The sequence below is a fragment of the Salminus brasiliensis genome, chromosome 2 (genome assembly GCF_030463535.1).
Source record: "Salminus brasiliensis chromosome 2, fSalBra1.hap2, whole genome shotgun sequence".
NCBI lineage: Eukaryota > Metazoa > Chordata > Actinopteri > Characiformes > Bryconidae > Salminus > Salminus brasiliensis.
Genome location: NC_132879.1, coordinates 26,086,133 through 26,107,390, shown reverse-complemented (window position 1 = coordinate 26,107,390; position 21,258 = coordinate 26,086,133). Strand labels below are relative to the sequence as shown.

Genomic DNA, 21,258 nt, shown 5'->3' with positions numbered 1-21,258 from the left:
TGTACAGCTACACACTGTGATTGTGATAAGACTTGCAATACATTAAAATGTATAGGTGGTAAAGACACAGTTAGCAGTTCAGTACAGAGTGAAAAACACAATGGCCCAGATGTATAAAATGTATGAAATGCTCCTCCAGATTGACTGTGACTTCAGACTAAGAGTAAATAGTGTAGCAGTATAACATTTATAAATGCAAATAAAAGGATTACCGGTGCGTTTTGGCATTTGTATGGTTCACACAAATCAACATACGAGTAAGACTACGAGTTAGATTGGTAATGGCGATCTGTAAACGTCCAGGTAAGAAGGCAAAATGGATTTAGCTTAGCTGTCTTTTATGTCTCACATGTTTGGTCACACAGGCATGTTCTGTTGCACATACAGCTGATTGACCTCTACATTTACAAGCCCATTCTGATCTGTTTGACCATCCTGGCAAACACTGCAGCCAATCAGAGAGAAAGATTTTGATTGAGGAGGACTATATCTGTGCTGCTCTATCATGATTTACAAAAATAAAATCTGCAATTCAACACAACTATGCAGTTTATGTAAAGAACTGTGGCTCGATATCTGGATGCTTTTAGTGTTTTTTCTGTGTCTTGCCACAGTGGATGGAAGTTATTGATACATTTGATTCCACTGTTTTTGGATACATATTTGTTGAATTTGATCAAACAGCACTTCTGCTTCTTGTATTACAATTCATGGCTCTAATTCCATTGAGTCCATTGAACCATCTTGACACTTAAACTGGTGTTAAGCGTTGGTCGTTAATAGAGAAGTAGTTTCAGGATCAGTCAATTTTCAATCCAAATCGGCTGATATTTCTAGCCGACCCTGAGAGCTGGTCAGATCAGTTGCTTCAGTGTTGCGTAAGGCCTTATGAGGGAAGCAAAGGCCTTTAACCACACTGAGAGTACATCACTTAGCCCAGTACAATGAGTATCAGCATTGCAAAAGCCCTGCAGGATGATGTATTACCAAGTTTGCCTGAAAAGGTTTATGAGCCATCAATGAGCCCCCCCCCCCCCCCCCCCCCCCACACCCCCTCTTTGGTAATAGCGATCGGCTAATTATATATTATATGAAAGACGGGCACCATTTGTTATCGCCCCAAAAACACTGATCAGTCCATCTCTAATGATTAAAATGACTATGAGCTCACTGATATGTCGATTTTCTGTTATGTGTAAAGGTCTTGTGCATTGAAGTCACAGGTAAAAATACTGCAGCGGTTAAGATAGAGCAGTTTGCAGGGACTGTAACTTTATGAATAGGACTTTTCGTGTGGTGTAGTGCCATCACCGCCAAGGTTATAGCCCACTTTGTTTGGTTAGAAAGTTTGACTTCATTCTGCAGCCTTTCGTGATGGCAGTATTGCAAAGACTACCATCATGATAACAAATCAAAACTGATCTATTGTGCAGCCTTAGCATTTACAGGAAAAAGGCTGCAGGGAGGCCATGGGTTCAGATGGAAGCAACTGAAAGAAGGTTATCAGAAACATCAGTAAATATATTCAATTTCAGTTGAGATAAGAACATCAGCTCAAATCAATCTTCCAGTTAAACCTCAGCAACAAAACAAGCGTGTGTGTAAGAGATCGCGTGCAAGACACTGGGAGCTTGCCTCAGGTTGGCATTAGGTGAAGCTAACATGTCTGGAAAGGAATGTTGTATATGTGTGTGTGTGTGTGTGTGTGTGTGTGTCTGTGTGCGTGTGCATGTGTGTATCCACAGGCAGGTTCATGCAAAAAAACAAACAAATGCAGAGTGCTGCACCTTTGCAAGGACAACACATACAGCCACACACACATCCACAATTGCAGGCCTCCATTCACACCCTTCACAGACATTCAGAAACTTAGCGTTACATTCTAACAGCCCTGCCCTGCCTGGACAGTCTGTACATGCATCCACACACTCACGCCCTGTGCTAAGTCTCTACATGCATGATTTGAATGGTACTGATGATTACTGCTGACGCAGCATTGCAAAGAAAAAAGAAAGAGGGAAGAGCGAGAGGGGAGGGGAGGAGAGAAAAGAGGGAGGGAAATGAGATACTATGAGTCTCCAGTTCAATAAAAAAGAAGCAAATCTGTAAACTGCATCTATCAGTCTATCTATTTACACCTGAATATATGTCTCGTTTTTGTCTTCTACAGCAGTCAGATGGGTTTAATGGGTCATGATTTGGCTCAATCTCACCTGCAGTGTGTGGTGCTATTTAGGAGAGAGAGGGGCAGAGAGAGAGATAGAGAGAGAAAGAGAGAAAGAGGGAGAGCAACTTATCTTTTAAAAATAGGATCAGCTCCAGAAAAGTACAGGATAGCTTATGCTAGCAAAACCAGGACAAGAAGTGGAGAAAACTGGGGTGTGTGTGTGTGTGTTCTCCAGTAGCTAGGTCATCTTATAGTCTTCAGCCATATATATAACAAAGGTACTATGATACTGTGGTTGATTAGATGATCTATGTATAGACTACTTTAGGTGAATACACATTTTCATATAAAGGACCCACATTCCCACACTTCAATTTTTTGTGAAATATCACTTATTGTCATAATTCACTTGTACAAGACCATTTTCTAACCTCTAACCCCTTTTCTAACCTGAAACGAGCAGTTCTGTGAAATATTATATATGTATGTAACTGATCGCCTTGTATTGTGCAACATTTATAAGCAGTGTAGGATGAAACGCCACTTTTAACTTGATGTGAATTGGTGGAGCTAAACTTCTGTAATGTGGTAGTAATTATAGTATTTTTCCCACTTTGGTGGTCTGAGATATTCTAGTATGATCTTGCATACACTGTTTTGTTTAAGGTATAAGCTCTATTTTTCTATGATGTTTAGGTCAGGTTATCCAGTTGTATGAGCCGTCCTATTGTCAGCTTCAGCCTTGTGAAGAGATGATCTGACATTTGAATCCAGGATTTACTGGTATTCTGTGGAACCCATTCTTCTTTCCACCCATGCTATATTGCCAGCGCTACTGTTGGCAACCAACCCAAAGCATAATAGATCCACCCCCATGCTTCACAGTTGGCAAGGTGTTCTTTTCATGACACAAAGTTCCTTTTTTTATTTCCAAACACACCTTCGCTGATTGAGGTTGAAGAGTTCGGTCTTGAGTTTGTCAGTCAATGGCAGTTGTTTCAAAAACTCCACAAGCTTGTGCAGATGTTCTGTAGCAGACCGTAAACATTAAGTTTGTTGAGTTTGCAGGTAAGGTTTTTTTTTTAATGGCATGCCACCGTGCATCACCTTCTTGAATTAGCTGAACTTTTCATACAGGTTCTTGGCAGTCATTTCAGGGTTTCGATTTACCTTGTCAGTCTGTCTCACCAGGATATGGGCAATTTCCTTCATGAGTGTTCTTGGTCTTGGAACTGCTCTTCTTTAAACAACAGAAACTGAAAAGGCTAGAAACGTTTGGTTCTCTTCTAGCCTTCCTCTGCCCTGTGTTTTTGATTACTAACATTTTAGGCAGTTGCTTAAAAGAATGATGAGTGTTTGTGCAAGGTTTGAAGAGTCAAGGACTTTATCAAAGCTTGGATATTTGATTTAGTCTACAGGTCCTAATTTACAACTGGTAACATGACTCAGGCGTAATATGCTAATCAAGATCTGAGATAAAATAAACAGCTGTTACAAAGCTTAAGGTGCCCAAACCTTAGCACAGACCACAAAGATGATTTAGATTTTTTTATTATTTTATGTTATAAAAGACAAAGTAACACTGAATTGATACTAGATTATGATAACTGCATCAGAAGAAAAGTGTTTTATGTTTGATGAGCAACAGAGGCTATATTTAATTTCTTAATATGTATTATAAATAAAAGACAAAATATGTCATTTGGCCAAGGGTATCCAAATGTTACATAAGACTGTATGTAAATGTGCTGGTGTTCAAAAACGAGCTATTTTTGCAGCTTCATTTTAATATGAATGTGGGTGTGGTACATTTTGAAACGTATTTTTTTCCACACTATATTAAACTCGTTTCACTCAAAATTTCAAGACCAACAAACACACAGGAAGTGAATTAGGGTTTGTTGGAGAACCTTTTTTTTTTAAATAAACATTAAAGTCTAAGTTTGTACCACATTCACTAGAGTCCAATTACTTTAAAACAAATCAGCTGTAAGCAATTTGCTGTGTAAACCAAAACATAGTTCCCGTACTTCCCAACATCGTAATAGAGACCACAGAGAAACAGACAGCATGAGTCTGAACTTCAGTCTTATAGAAAAGCTAATGCAGTGGAAACATAACCCACATGTCATAGACCTGTTATTACGAACACTATCTATAAAGATTTCACTGCCGTGAATATCATAATAACCGTATAACCGATAACCGTCTCAGATAATGGTTTTACGGTATCACAGTTTTTTTCTTGTTGTTGTTGTTGCTCTTCTTATTCTTCTTTCAATGACAATTCTTTTAAAAATGTATTGACAGAACATTTCAGGACCAGCTTCTTTTCATCAACAATCAGTCTGCTAAACTTCACATAACCCTAATAAAATCACTATTGCCCATATACTGCATCTATCTTTCTTGTTATAATTATCATACACATCTATGTTTCTTGTATTGCACATTTTGAACTTTTTTTTGCTCACTGCTACTATTTGCACTTTTGCTAGATGCTAATAGTATTTTGTTGCCTTGTCCTTGTACTGAGCAATGAAAATAAAGTTGAATCTGTCTATCTATAATCTATCTTTGATGTTAAATAGCTGGAGCATGGTGACTACAATTGTTCTCTGTGTCTTTCTGTGATGTGGCACACATTATACAGCACTAGATGCTGACAATCCTAGACATTTAGCTAGTTAATTGTTCCCCTTTGAAGCCAACTGAAAATGGGACATGTTCCAGTTAAGATAAAGACATAAAGATAAAACTCATTTCTTGCTATATTGGTGGTAATGGCATCTGCTTCTGTTCCAATTTTCCATTCCCACAATTAGAACTGGTGAAAATATGTGAATTTTGTCCATTTCATTTGCCATGTGACGTTTCACTAGCAACAGCAAAAGCAGCAGCAAAAGCAGTTTTATCCTCTTATTATTCTAAACAAGACATAGAGACACCTCTGAAGATCTTCACAAACTAATAGGAAATATAAATAACTGAACCAGCTTAACATTCAAAGTTCATTTGTAACAAACATTATCATACACAGTACAACTATCAATGTCAAGGATAGGATGGGGGGTATAAGGCTCTCCCAATAGAGCAGTAGAACTGTAGTTCCTTAGCAATGAGTTGGAGTGGAATTTTCTTTCCAGAAGTAATGATTCAAGCTGTGATTCAAGATGTGACTGAAGCTCTTGTGGGTGATTGCAATCAAATCCTTATAGCAATGTTCCTACTGGAAAACCCTCCCTCAAGATTAGACCTTTGGCTGTATAATTTAAATGAAGTGAATGCTATTAGGGTAAATAGTAACTGTAACTTGTGACAGTGTACTTCTATGTTCCCTACATTGTTCCCACTACATCAGTTTCTCTGTTTTGCTTTGGTTCTGCAGTTCCCCTGCACTGCAGATTCTAGTGTTTTACTTGCTCCAGCACACCTGATGCAACCCATCAGCCCATTACTACTCCTTTCATGGCTTTAAATGGTTGTATCCGAGCACGGAAAACACTGATCTGCAGTGCAAAGATTCTGACGGAAGTATCCCTTTTGCACCATCAGGACATGACTGCAGATGGTCCACAGATGCCCTGAAGTACTTCCGAATGTCCTTCTTCAAGCATCAGGAGTTCATAACAGCAGTGACGACGTGTCTGGTATGGTGGTTGTTCGAATACAAATCAATGGCTTCTATGAATCGCCACTCAAATTCTGAGCATTACAGAATGTTCTGGACTTTGCTGATAGAATGCTGTCCTTGCTCTGCACAACTCTTCTTGAGTAATCATACTCTGGCCACAGCTGTCGTCTCTCTTCCACCGCTCTCCTCTTAGTTTCTGATTCATTCTGTCGTTCTCTCTCCTGTCTCTCCCGCACATTCGGTCCCTCTCTCTCTACTGAACGCCTGCTGACTCACACTCTCCCTCAAAGTGTGAAAGCATGCGTGTTTGTGTGTGTGTGTGTGGGGGGCAATGTGCAATCTCGCGGATATTTCGGTCTGCTGCCTCATGTCACCATGGCCCAACCCCTCACACTCACGCACACATACTCATACATACAGATCGATGCCCAATTCGGAAACTCCACACACTGACAAATAAAGCCATTGTAACATACAGTGAATTCCCATGAATTAACACTGGCTTTCTTCACTCTGTTGAGCTGCTCATTCAATAAAAACACATGTTCTCCCGCTGACACCCACCTACACACTCGCAGAGTCAAAGAGCAGCACAGCACCCACAGCGGAGCTCGAAGCTCAATCCATTCACCCAATCGGGCCAAATTGACTGCTTCTATCCTTCCCCTCTGGGCGTGACACAGATATAGCTGTACACACTTCACTGCCCTCCACTGCGCTACTTGCCGTCCATGGCACACGTGCACACGCACACACACACACATACATGGCAGTTCAGTGTTGAATAAAATTTGCATCCGGAAAAGGCCTGCCAGTCTGTGTGCTGCTATGCCAGCAAAGCTAACAGACATCCACTTATTCTACACAGTCTCTCCCTTTCTCTCACCCTATGTCACAAACACACACACACACACACATACACAGACAATACTGTGTACTATAGTAACCTCACCCAGTACCTCCCCTACACACACTGTACACGAGAGACTTAAACACATGCAAATTTGCATATACAAATAAGCAAAATGGTCATTGTGTGTGGTAATCTGCAAAACACAACTGCTTCCTTATCACTACAGCTTCAGCATAGTTTTATTAGTGTATCATTTTGCCCTGCCCAGTAACAAAACGAGGGCTGGCCTGAACACTACTTTGCAGGCTTCAAATACTAGCCTGTATTTTGAAAATTAAAATACTCCTTCTCAATGGCACCCTTAAAAACAATAATATATATAAATAATTTTTAATTTTTTGATAAAATATTTCACTTTACAATCTGAAACAAAAAGTTTTAGGTATTTATATATCCATTCGTACAACAGACGTCCCAAACATGCCTAGAGACTGTTCAGATGTTTCTTCTTCTTCTTTCTGTCCCTATCATCCCTGTTTATTATTAATCTGCACGGTACATGATGAGTTATGGAAGCATCCAAATAGTGGACAAGGATTAAGGAACATAGTGTGGAACCCGTGCCCTCACATACTGAGGGCACGGGTTCCACACTATGTTCCTTAATCTGTGGAAGACTGTGTCTCTGACTTGGTGGTCAGCAGCACAGGAGCCCCTCAAGGAACGGTCTTGGCACCGTTCCTCTTCACCCTGTACACTGCTGACTTCATGTACAGCTCACCAACCTGTCACCTCCAGAAGTTCTCTGATGACTCAGCGATCGTCGGCCTCATATCCAATGAGGAGGACAGCGAGTACAGAGAACTTATTCAGGACTTTGTGGACTGGTGTCTGCAGAACCATCTGCAGATAAACGCTGGAAAAACCAAAGAACTGGTAGTGGATTTCCGCAGGTGCAGACACCCCCCTCCATCAGTGAACATCCGGGGTATGAACATCGAGAGTGTGGACTCTTATAAATACCTGGGTGTTCATCTGAACAACAAACTGGACTGGTCAGTCAACACTGCTGCTCTCTATAAGAAAGGCCAGAGCAGACTCTACCTGCTGAGGAGATTGAGGTCCTTTGGAGTGCAGGGAGCACTTCTGAGGACGTTCTTCGACACAGTGGTGGCATCTGCCATCTTTTATGGAGTGGTCTGCTGGGGTAGTAGCATCTCGACGGCAGATAAGAAGAGACTGGACAAACTCATAAAGAGGGCCGGCTCTGTCCTGGGGTGCTTCTTAGACCCAGTGCAGGTGGTGGGAGACAGGAGGATGACAGCCAAGCTGGCATCCATGCTGGAGAACAGCTCCCACCCCATGCATGAGACTCTGGCAGCACTGGGCAGCTCCTTTAGCGACAGACTGCTTCACCCCAAGTGTGTGAAGGAGCGGTATCGCAGGTCCTTCCTTCCTGCTGCCGTCAGACTGCACAACCAGCACTGCTCCCAACGGACCACATACACACACACTTAACTACACACACATGTTCATGTTCAGGGAATACTATGTGCAATATCCCATCCCCATGTGCAATTAAGAGTCTTTTACTGTAAATAATATTGTTTATTGCTTTTTTAATTCTTATTTATATTGTGTGTATATAGTGTAAATTATTTATCCAAATTTTTTGTAACTGAGTGTCCTGCTATCCCTTTCTGCTGCTACACTGTGAATTTCCCCACTGCGGGACTAATAAAGGATTATCTTATCTTATCTTATCTTAACCAAATTTCACAAGAGTTTCACCCTGATTTGGATTGGCATGGTATTGTGGGAATTGTAGTGGGTTAATGAGTATTGGTATGGTAACTGTGGGCTTGTCTCCTTCAGTAACATTCCAGTTATTTTCCAATCTATTGTAACTCAGGGAATCATGGTGGACTGAACGGCACTATTGGATAGTTGTAGGGTATGTGTGCGAAAACACGTTGAACATGCTAATGTTTACATTTTACTGCTTAAGAAACTACATGCTGTCCAAACTTCCTCGGGGGTAACTATATACGGCACGAGGTGGAGCAGACGGTAGCTGGCATGATGCATGATGAAAAGTGTTACCACTTTTCCCCTTTTGTTCTGGACTCATTCTGAACCGTGAGGTCCAGACCAGTGAAGCTTCCACTCTAAAAACTTAAGAATTCTGTTCTGGAATTCTGGTGAGGTCTAAATATCATCAAACCATGAAGGACCCGAATACTAAGAAGAGCAAAGAAAACCAACTACAGAAACAACTCAAATGATCCAGCCCTGCCATACCCTAAACACAGAAAAACACACATAAGTTGTTTTCTTAAAATAAAGTGTAAAAGAACAGTCGGACTGTGACAGTTTCTTACTGTCAGTCTGCTGTCTCTATCATGTCTATGCATTGTCCTTGATCAATAATCAATATCCACTTCTTCTTTAGAGCCTAAACAAATCAGCTTGTCAATCCAATCACTTAACCTGACAACCAATAATATCCTCGCAAACAACTGAAACAGTGTTTCTCATGACACAATCACACACACACACACACACACACACACTGTACCTGTTCCTGAGCGCTCTGTGGCGTAGTCGGAGGGCACTGAGCGCCAAGCCCAGAGCCTTGTGGGAGCGGGAAACACTGCGCTCCATACTGATACGCACAAACACAAACAAGTAGACGGAGGGGGGGGAACTGTCCTGTTTCTCTTGCAGTGCTTTTCTCTCTTTCTTCTTTATTTCAACCTCTCTTCCTCTCCCTCTCTCTTCTGGCATCTGTCAGGGTGCTGTGGGGCTCAGGCTGAGACGAGCGAAGCCAAGAATTCATCTCTCACATGACCAACTCACACCTAACTGACAAGTCTCCATGCTTACTGTCTTCCTGCACACACACACACATACAATCAGACACTGTGCTACAGAGTAAAGCCTAACTGACATATCTGTTGGCTTATAATATCAACCAATACTGAATTGCCACAAAAGCAAATCTATACATTTAAAAAGCTAACGCTAGGAGGCTGGAGGGCTGGCTGAATGACCACGGCAAAAATTGGAAGCCGAAGCGAGCGGTGAAGCGAGCGGTGCTAGGTGGGCGCTAGGCTAAATGTTAACCCAGTTGTTTGGCAAAGATGTTTTCGGCTAGCTAACAGTATGCCATGCCAACTTGAAACTGAGACGACAGCAACCCTGTCAGGTAAGCATTGGGAATAAGTACAAAATGTATTTGTTCTTCTTAAAGTGCAAATGCACACAGGTGCTATGGTCTGTGGCTCTTTAAATGTACATTTACATTTAAGGCATTTAGCAGACGCTCTTATCCAGAGCGACTTACAAAAGTGCTTTGCTATTTACTTGAATAGGCTAAAATTCAAAGATAAGTAAAACATTCACAAACTGTACTGAACTCTAGCTTTTCTAATATAAATACACAAAATCTATTATGTACAAATTTCATCAGGCTATATAACAGACTGTTATTTATACACTTTCCTCATTTGTAAGCAGTTTAAATACTGCCACTAGGGAAGGGTCGCACACACTTGCTCTGGGACCAACAAATCCAATGACAAACAAACAAACACAAACTAACCTCGGTCCCCACTGACAGTAACTATGGCAACATCAGTTATGGGTTACCGAGTGACAAAATATTTCCTCCAAATTATTTACAATTATCACATCTCTCTCTCTCCCTCTCTCTCGACCTCTTTCTCTGTCTCTGTGTCTTTTTCTGTGTTTCTCTTTATAGCTGTTCCCTCTTGAAGTATCCTTCCCATTCCACTCCAACATTCCTCTAAGCCCAAGTGACTCTCTGTTTCCAGCAGGCTCTGCTCGGTCTAAGGTTACGTCTTTCATGTACTCGGGCCACATCCACGGCTTACAGAGAACAGCAGATTGCAGATAGCGAGCGAACGAAAATGGAGATTGTTCTGCTGTGTTTTTTTTTTATGTTGGGAGTCATGTAAGGGCACTTGAATGAGAAAAGCAACACTGTTAGGGAAAAAGGCCATTTCTTCAAGTATCTTTAGATTTTGGCTGAAGTCTGAATTACACACAGACAGACACTGCTGCTGGGCTCCATCTGACTATATTTGGTAATGGACGGACGTTGCTACTTGCTTAAAACAACCAGAAGTCAGAAGATATAACACACCATTCCCACCCTGCCTTACTGCTGGCCTCAAATTCAGGGCACCTGAGCTCAGTCCATGACACACACACCTCACACACGCACTGTGCACCTGACAGGTACAGCCTCATCAGCTGGTGTCAGCTAGCTCAGGGGGTTATCGTATGGCTGATGAAGGTTCCATAGTTGGCCAGGTGTACTGTTCCAGTCAGCATCCAGACAGCTCTGCTGCGCTGAAGGAGCAGTTAAACTACTAAAGCTGTGGTTAGCTGACTAAATAATTGAACCTCCCAATGTTTCAGCAAAGGGGTAAAAGCACTGCCTCCAAGCTGAGACAGGAACAACAGGAAGATGACAGTAACTTAGCTTTATTTGGCACTAAAGATATTCTGCAGAAAAACATACTAGAAGTGTTTCACAAAAATATATGCAAAAGTTTCGAACACCTAGTTTTGTTTGCTGATTTAAATATAAGTGAACAAAATCTTTTTTTCTGCAATTTCTATTTACCTATGCTTGTGGGTTCTCCACAGAGAAAATGAAATAAAAGATAGATACTATTAATACAAAACTACATTTTATGTGTATTAACCATTCCAAAACCTGTATTTAAGGAAAACCAGTCATCATCCAGTACCTGGTTTTGTAAATCAACGCTTCATTAATAAATTTAACTGGGTGTTTTATTGATGGATTTAAAGAAATTCATGTGAAGACTGGGGCCATCAAGGGAAAACCTGAACCAAACCTGTGTTCTTCTAACTAGCACAAAAACTACTTTTTTTAACTGTTAGATGATGTTATTACAAGCACAATAAACTTACTTCCCACAGAAACATTTTTTAACAAATACCTTCTTCTTCTGCAGACGCAAATGGCTTATGTTTCGGTTCTTCAGTTAAACAAGGGTCTTCCAGCCTTCTAGAGCAAACAAGAAGCTGAGCTGAACTGCAAGAAGTAGAAGTCAGTTCTTTGCCTCTATCACGTGATGCTCCCGACACTATGAGGGAAGGCCTGACACACCTCCTTCGGCTCATGCAAAACCAGTCATCGCCTCTTTTCAAACTGTCGCGGGGAACCAACCAACATGCTAGCAGGAAAGCCCCGGGTACCCAACTCAGACACCCGTGCCGACCAGCATCACACTGAGGTGATGTGTGGAGAGAGAGAGAGCCCGAAGACAGCAAGGCCAATTGTGCTATCTCAGTCTCTGGCTGCTGATGGCAAGCAGCATGACCTCAGTTTTGAAAACCAGCGATTCTTGGAACATGATGGTGGTGCCTTAGTACGCTGGACCTCTCAGAGGACCTCTTTGGTTTTAAGTTCTTTTCACCTTTAAAATTTCTATTTTACTTCTCAACCCTTCAACTGAAGATGTGATTTGTATTTTCAAACACTCGGCTGGACATGGTCGGGGTTGTCCTGATGTTGGTACCACATACTGTGTTCTTGCTAACTCTTACTATCTAACAGTGCCATAAAAGCACCTGGGTGATTCTGAGTAAAAATGTTTCAGCTCCAGAACAAAGAGAAGAGACAAAACTGATCCACTTTCAAACTGCTGGGAACATTTATAATGCACCTACTGCTGCCTGTCTGAGTCAGAAGAAAATACTTACACAGAAACATAAAGAGAGAATTAAAAAAAGGTTTTCCAATATTGAAGAGATGAAGTTGGGAAACAAGATGTAGAAAAAGCAGGAAATGAGCAAAGGAAAGAAGAAAGACAGAGAGACAGAGACTAAGACCAGCCAGGGTAGCATGGGGAGGCTGGCCCACGCTTGGTTGGTTACTGTTTAATCTATAGAGCGTAAAGAGTGTGATTGAGCAGCATGGGGCACCGAGCTCCTCCGGACTGACCGTCTGCACAAGGCTCTTGGTGTGTGAGTATAATAAAAAAAAGGGAGAGAAACACAGAATCTATTTAAATGAAGTGACCCCTGTATGTCTGTGTAACTGACAGGTCATATCCCTGTAACACAGATAACATTGATACCCAATGTGTTTTGTGTGTTTGAAATGTGTATGTGTGTGTGTGTGTGTGTATTTGAGTACTTAAATGAGTGTGTGCGGGGGTCTGACTCAGCCCCTAGGTGGGTGGGGCTGACACAATTCTGTCCATCATATAGTAGTACTCCGCCTATGCCGGCCCCGAGGCCAGACGAGAAATGAGGAGGGAGCCAGGTTAGCCCATAACCCATAAATAGCCCTATAGGCTACAGAAACACCATTTTGCTACTGTCCCAAATATCAGCTTAAGTATTCCTCTGTTCTTCACTACTTTCTCTCTAACACTCATGGATTTGCCTCCTGTTTTTTTGTTTGGTCTTGATGGTGACTTGTATTATGCCCTTTGCAGGTGCCTCCTTATCCTAGTATATCCCTAAATGTAACCTATAGTCTGTTACATTTACATTTACATAGTCTGTAGTCTCTAACCAGACTTTATTCCAGACTTAGTATCCTTAGGATATAATAAAACTGACAGAGTTTAAGTCCAAACCAGTTCAACACGGCCTGGTGATACATGCAAACATAAGCACAAACAGACCACTCCTACACTTAATTCACAGGTACGTGCGCAAAAACATTCTGTCATATCCATCTTCCATCCTTAAGACACACACACACAAACACACTCCATTTCACATGAGGACCATAGTTACATTTGCCAAAGCATATGCTTTCCCAAAGATTTTCACCTTACCCCAAATGATCATCCAAGACGCATTTAGTGTTTAATGCTTACATCTCTCATTTTGCACTGGAGGCTAATGTAGCTAAATGATAATGGAAGCTTATACCGCACTAATTAGCTCTGTGCAATCTGCATGCCTAAATCATTACACACTTGTCTCAATCTGTGCTGAGCAATGTGAAACAGACTTGCTGAAAGTTGTTTCGGACACGTTTGATATATCGGCTATAAAAATTATAAAAATGAACTTAGTTAATTATATTGCGTAACTAAAAACAGTATTAGTAGGTAGGGGTATGAAGATATAACACAATACTCACAATATATATACCGATTAGCCATAGCAGTGACACCACTGACAGGTAAAGTGAAAAACACTGATTATCTTCATCTACAGTGCCATCCGTCAAAGGTTGGGATATATTAGGCAGCAAATGAGTAGTCAATTGGGCAAGTGGCCATACAGAAGGGTCTGAGACACTTTGACAAGAACCAAATTGTGATGGCTAGACGACTGGGTACAAGTAGTACAAGTAGTACGACAACCAGTCATGAGCATGAGATACCAGCATGTGCTGAAACCTTCTAAAACACTGAAAACTTTAAAATAGCCAGGCTAGATAGATTGCTATTACTCACTGATTTTCCACACAGGCAACATTCTTGTTCTCAACTCACCTGGGCCAAGTAATCAGCCAGTGTGCAGAGCTCTATAACACACTTGGGGCAATCTCTTACAGTAGACCTGCACCATCATGTTGCTCAGACCTGATTCAGACCCCTCCTCTACCCCCAAGGCAGCATTCACATTCAGCCCACAGTCATCATGGCCCATGACCCTACTAGTGTACTTTCAACATGTGCTTCTTTTGTGGTAAAAAGACACATTTTAAATGACAGGTTTTGTGTCGGATGCACTCTAAAGCAATCTCAATGCCAACCATCTCTTGAGGCTTTATCCTGATATGCTAATCACTATTAAGAAGGGTGACATCACCTTCTTAATCCTTTTTAATACATCCAATTAAGATTAAACAATATTTTGTGACAGCCCCACCTCATAATCCTAAAGCCCTATGACACCGGATTTTGTGAGTATTGTTAATATTATTAAAAAGGCCTGAACACAGTCTGCACTCAAAACAGCAGAAATTCGATTATCTGTACTTGGGCTTACAGATCGGTATATCTCTTTATTTACACCCTCATGGTCTACGTTTTTGTTGCCAGAGCCACAGTCAGTCATACTTCTGTGCCCCTTGAGCAGATGGAGGTTAAATACCCTGCTCAAGGGCACCATAGAGGCAGGCAGGGCAGGACGGTTGACTTGTTCACACAGCATTCACACCTCCTAGCAGCACTGGGTATGCGCTTGGAGCCTTGCTTGCCTGCTTTCAGTACTTGGATTCAATTCTCCGAATCCTAGAGATGCTAGCCTTAAACCCCAAGTTCTAACAGCTGTGTCAGTCAATTCAGTAACGTGTCAGTGTCTAAATTCTTATTCATTAAATACCTTACCACATACATACATACATACATAGTTCCGAATCAGTGTCTTAATCATGGTGTTCAGAATGCCATCTTGAGTCCTCAAGGTGCCAATAACGGGCATTATTGCCCAGATGGCAGCACTGAGAAGCGTTATTAGAAGGTAAATAAAAGAGTTGAGAGTGGAACATGAAAACAGACCATAATATCTGAAACTTTATAACACTATGATGGAAACACTTTGTTTTACCAATGAGAGAATCTTTGTTTTTAAAACAGAACTAAGAGCACAGAACCAAGTAAATGCTAATGCTAATACACACACACTATAGAAACCCAAATAATAGAACATTCACCTCACACCTTCACATCAGTAGTTGAAAAAACAACAACAGATATTACTACACACACACACAAAGTGACCTGACTGCAGTGATTTAAAGGAGCAGCATGGTCAGGGAGAGGTGTCAGACTGGATTATAAGATATTAAACTCACTATAAAACAGTGTTTTAAGAAAAAGTCTCTACTAAACTAAATCAATCAGTCCAGAATGTCTCAGTGTAGAAACAGCTACTAAATATAAATACATTTCACTTCAGTATTAATCAGCATCTCATCTTATCTAAACTGTAGCCACTGTGTGGCTGTATTATATATTTACCAACACAAAGATCGGATCGGATCAGTATCAGTTGATATTCAGCATTATGAGACTCGGAGTGGATTGGGACATCTCTATTAAAAATGTAAACGTTCCTAAATATATTCACAAACATATTAAGTTACAATTCGTTAAAAGTCAAATAAATATCTCAAATATATTTAGCATATATTCACAATGCATTGTGATATCTCACATTAGATAATCACTGCTGTTGAAACCTTTCACTTTTCCTCACTTTTACTGGTTGATTGGTGTCTTCATGTAGTCACAATGGGCCTTAGTCACTAACCAAAAATTTTAGAGTCTGGCGTTCACCAGTGTCTTTGTATTTGCGATTTTTTCCATTTACAAGGACAGCGGGATTCATCATTATAACAGCAGAGCTGTGAACAATTATGTGATTTAAAAACACACCATGGATCTGATGTAGACTTTTTATTAGGATTTTACTCAACAACAAATTGTAGAAGACACTGATGAATGAAGCCCTTTGTTTTTGCATCGGTCACATTCCAATTTTTTCCCCCTCTCTTTGCCTATTTCAGTCTACTGCTGCTTCCACAATCCCCTGAACAGGCCTGTCCCCACTCTCATACCACACACTGCACCAAATACTGAGAAAAGAGCCGTCCACAGACATAAACAACTGGTTCATCACATCATCTAACAAGTGTGTTTGTTACACGCTGTGCAATTATTTAAAAGTATTTCTTTTAATAAATAATGTGTTTCTGTATTTCGAATACATCTGCATTACGTGACATCGCTACCCTGTTTGCCACCATGCTGAAGTCAGCCTGATTACACAAAATCTGATCTATTGTAACATGTTGACCTTAAGATAAGTCAATTATGGCAAATTATTGGTGAGGTGCCCAAAAGACCTTCTTATCTGAATTCTGGGGTACTATGGTTTCGCCAATAATGCTGATGGCACTAATAGTGAATGAAAGTATATAGTGACTGAACTGTTAGCAATATTAGCATGAATTAGGCTGAACTCTTCCTTTGACATTCCTTTATCACAGGAAAGAATGCTTGTTCTAATATCTGCACTCTTCCTTGGACTACTGTGCCTCACACTGCTCTAAAATACCTCATAAGCAAGTCCTCATCTCAACAATTAGAGCTCAAAATATACAGTATCCATCATTAGTCCCAAATCTTTAGTGTCAGTTGTGCACTCACTCTTTCTTTTCTCTTCAGTACATGTATTTATGTCTACCTACTCATGTATTCAAGCCCGCTCTTTTCATCACAAATGCAATGCGCTGCCTTCTTGCCTTCTGCTGTACTGCTAAGTGTCCACTCAGACCTGGCACAGGATCAGGTAGCTTTAAGTTCATCCATCCATCCATCTCTTTCTCTCTCCCACTCTCACACACTCTCTATCTCTCTGTCCCTCTATGGGTCTGGATGCCAGTCTGCAGCCCGCTGCTTCGCTGTTGTGTTCGCAGTGTCTTGGCACTGCCTCCGTGAGCTGTGAGTCACTGAGCATGGCTGGCTTCACCTGGCATCGACGACGTCACAGCTATCTAAATATACACAGGACTACTGCACATTCATGAACATATCACAGACCCTGATCTACAATACTGTGCACAATATGAATATACAAACAGACACATACCAGTATTGTTGAACATGTTTGGCTGCCTTTTCACATGTATAATAATATGCACAGTGAAAACAACTGATACAAAATGCAGAGCTGTGGTTTTGGGACTAGATCTGAATATGTTAGTGTCATTTGTAAGGCGATACTTGTATTGTGGGCTTTGTGTTATACAATTGTAGGCGAACGGTTGGGCAACCTTTTTTGAGAAGTAGTAAACAGCCTCCGAAGCTAGTTAGTTTACGTCTCGTCATCGTCTTTACATCATTTGACATTTGTATCCAGAATTTGCTTGAATTTTCTTTGTGGAATCCATCATTTCTTCCACCTGTGCAATACTGCCAAAGCCACTGGTGGCAGCACAAACCCCAAAACATGATAGCCCCACCCCCATGCTTCACAGTTGGCAAGGTGTTCTTTTCATGAAATGCAGTTCCTTTCCCTGATTGTAGACAAGGTGCTTAATCAGCCCATAGCACTTATTTTCAAAACACATCTGACGAAAGAGTTTTGTGACAAGGTCATAGTTCAGGTTTCCTTGTTGTAACCTTTACGTTAGTATTATGTTTGTGCAAGCAACACTGTACAGTGGAACGTTGCACCACCTTCCTGACTCAGCTAAACCTTCCTGCAGGGTCGTTTACCAGCATATAAGCAGTTCTATCTGAGACTTCTCTAGACCTTCCAAATCTTGACCTCCACATTTCCCCTGAATTGCCATTTCGTAATATTCTGCACTGTAGAAACCACAAGCTGGCTATCTTCGTACAGCTTTTCTCTGCCTAGTGTGCATCGATTACTTATGTCTTCAGATGTTTAGATAATTGCTTAGAGGAGGCCATGTTTAATGAGTGTAACTATGAAGAGTCTGAAGGAAATTTGATTCAGCTGACACTTGCTTATCAAAATGGGTGACACGTCTCAGGCCTGATTAGCTAATCAAGATTTAAAACCATGTTAGAAACAATGTTTTGGCCTACATTTTGTAAAAGGCCACATTGCTGATTTGAATTAATTATTTATGAAAAACAGATTGCCTGTTCATGGAAATGCTGTATTTTATGCTTGATTCGCTACACAGGCTGTATTACTTCTCAATGTGTCCTTTGGGCAAGGGTGCACAAAGTTTCACATACAACAAATACTCTACAGTGCATTCTGACTGGAACTGCTGCGTGTTTTACAATTAGTTTTTTAGTGTTAAATTATCATATTCCTATTGCAGTCTGCTGAAATTGTACTTAATATATAGACGTGTTGAGAAAAAAAAAGCTATTTGCATGTATTACATAATTTGTCAACATCCGAAAAATAATAATAATAATAATAAAAAATAAACTGTGCTAATGTATTCATTTTTAATTGGTTTTGCATTCACATCTCATAATCATAGCAATTGATGTCTAGCACGACTGCGTTTCAAAACATTCTGTCCTGGGTAAGATGTCCTACACTTGGCCCCAGCGTGACAAAATGCATGTTAACATTTTGTGCCACCAATTTACAGCCCAGTCTAATATTAGCCAATCCCTGCAGGATAAGAAACGGTATGTTTTAATGTAAACATTGTGATAGACCCTTTGTTGAGCTAGGCAGCTGGTGTCTCTTTGAGATATGATATAAGGAGCTGGATGCACCTGTGCTGGGCTATACGGTTGTGTTGTGATGTTAAAGCATTGTCACATCATGTTTTCTGCTGGTGCGTATGCTCTGCTTTTACGCCTTGCCTTTGTAAGCTTTAAGGCTAATACAAAATGACACACAACGCCAAAGCACCCGATTTTGTGTGTGTGCGTGCGTGTGTGCGTATGTGTGGGGTACAGTACAAAACACACTGTTGTGCATCCCCGCATGAACACATTCCTCCTCCAGATCTTCATGCTAAGGCTAACACAGACAATAAAAGAAGACAGCAGCCGGCTTAGAATACACACAGACACACAGACAGAGAGAGCGAGGAAGAGAGAGATGGAATGGAGGTGGAATGGAGGGCAGGAGACAGTGAGTGAGTCACACAGGCAGGTAAATGAAAAGCTTAGGGGGGGAAGAAAGAAAAGGACAGATATCACAGTGTGTTGAGACATGTTACCTTTCCGGGGACGAGGATTTTTCCGAGTTGACGGACATGAGCAGAGGCTTTAAGCCGCTCGCTCCCAAAGGAACGACAGAGGCTACAAGAATGAATAAAACCACACTCTCGGTCTGTCTCTCTCACTCTCTCTCTCTGTCAGTCTCTGGTTCTCCTCAGTGTTTCCCCCTCTTCACCTCCTTCCTGTGCTGTTTGTCTCAGCCGGGAGGCGTGGGGGGGCACTTCTTCCTCCTCCTACTCTCTCCTCTTCCTCAGAATGAAAGAAAGGATGGAGGGCACACGAAGAATGAGAAGTGAGCCAGAGAACGCTGGTAACGGAGAGAAATCTTGCAGTGTGTGAGCGAAGGAGACTCCGACGATGTGAGGAGCCCCTCCTCACCCCTCTCCCGCCCTCCCTCCTTGCTTCCTTCCTTCCTTTCCTGAGTCTCTCCTTTCACTCTTTTCTTTCCAGGCTCGGAAGATCTTTTTCTTCTTTGTATCCTTATTACGACGGTGTCGTCCTCCACTGCCTTTTGCTGCTGCTGCCGTTTGTTTCCTGGATGATGATGAAATGAACGGCGGAGGTCCCTCACACTGTCTGCCTGCTGCTCTCTCTCTCTCTCTCTCTCTCTCTCTCTCTCTCTCACTCTCTCTCTCTCTCTCTCAGCGCAGTGGTTGGCTCAGCAGGCCCTTCTGCAGCTCTGCACAACAACAGAGGCTGTGAGCGCAGCGGGCTAAACCACTGCCTAAGGGTAGGGGAGGGGGGTGCTGTGGAGTGAAGGAGGGCAAAACGCACCCATCCCTCTTCTCCCTCGCTCTCGCGCCCCCTCCCACGGCTCGGGCCGTGCCTCCCTCCCCCTCTCCCTCCCTTCCCTCCATCCTGTTACGACATTCTGTATCTCGGGGCAACGCGGCACATATACACTTTCCCCTTTCTGTCTCGTTCGCTCTCCCGCGTCTCTCTTCTCTCTCTCTCTCTCTCTCTTTCACTCTTTCTCTCTGCTCTCTCGCTCTCTCTTTCCACCTCTGCCTCTCCCCCCTTCTCTTTCTCTGCTCTCTCTTCCCCTCCATTTTACAGCTGTCTTGTGCGCTGCTGTAGCTGTGGGCCTCCTCTCAGCACTCTCCCCATCAGTGCCGTCTGTCTCTCTTAACTCTCGCGCTTTTCCAGCAAAAGGATCTGTTTCTATATGACTGAACCACGGGAGGAATGACAAGGAGAGAGATGGAGACCTGCAGGGGCTTGCCAGTACAGGGGGTCTCACACTGTGTTCTAATCTATCTCTCTCTCTCTCTCTCTCTCTCTCGCACGCTCTCTCTCTCCTGCCCCCCTCCTTCTTTCAGACCTCGTTTCTTGCAAGGAGAAATGAGGTTGTGCTGAGGTTACTGGCACTTGCGCGTATGTAAAATGGGGACAGCCTCTTGCGCACTGGCAGCGTCTGCATTCTCATTTAAAGAGAGCCTACAATTCCTCTGTAACAATCTCAAACGCACTCGCGCACTGCTTGAAAAAGGTCAAGCAAAGTGCAGCAGAAATATAAATGCGATTTCTGTCTGCTTGATTGTCTATGTAAAACCCTAACCATGTGATCTGACAATGTAAACATCTGAGAGCAAGACAGCATATCCACTCATGTACACTGAATACACGTGACACAATAATAAACACACTCTCTGAATCCAGGACAATTGCACACACTGCTGGACTTAACATATGCAAATGTACATGCTCTTGACCCGGTTATCATGTTTGGCTAACAAGCTATAGAAATAACTTCTAGTTTGGACCCGTTCTATTAATCCTTACATGTTTTGAACTGGGCAATTAATTGAAAGGTAAGCAAAACCAATATGCAGAACCTATAACCGACATACATTTGCCAATGAGCTTTTTTTTATCTGTTTTTCCCCCACAGTGTGTGTTTATG

The 21,258-nt window shown here is 41.9% G+C and overlaps 1 protein-coding gene across 3 annotated transcripts in view; it reads right to left on the bottom strand.

Moving 5' to 3' along the window:
• srpk2 (SRSF protein kinase 2) overlaps positions 1-21,258 on the bottom strand; it is a 59,831-nt gene that overhangs the window by 21,753 nt on the left and 16,820 nt on the right. The window contains exon 1 of one of the 3 annotated variants that reach the window (XM_072672117.1): positions 19,355-20,100. The exons of the other annotated variants lie outside the window; for them this stretch is intronic. Within the exon in view, the coding sequence (XP_072528218.1) occupies positions 19,355-19,392 (38 nt within the window). The 5' untranslated portion in view covers positions 19,393-20,100. Of the gene's footprint in view, positions 1-19,354; positions 20,101-21,258 lie in introns of those variants that run through there. 3 annotated transcript variants of the gene reach the window in all.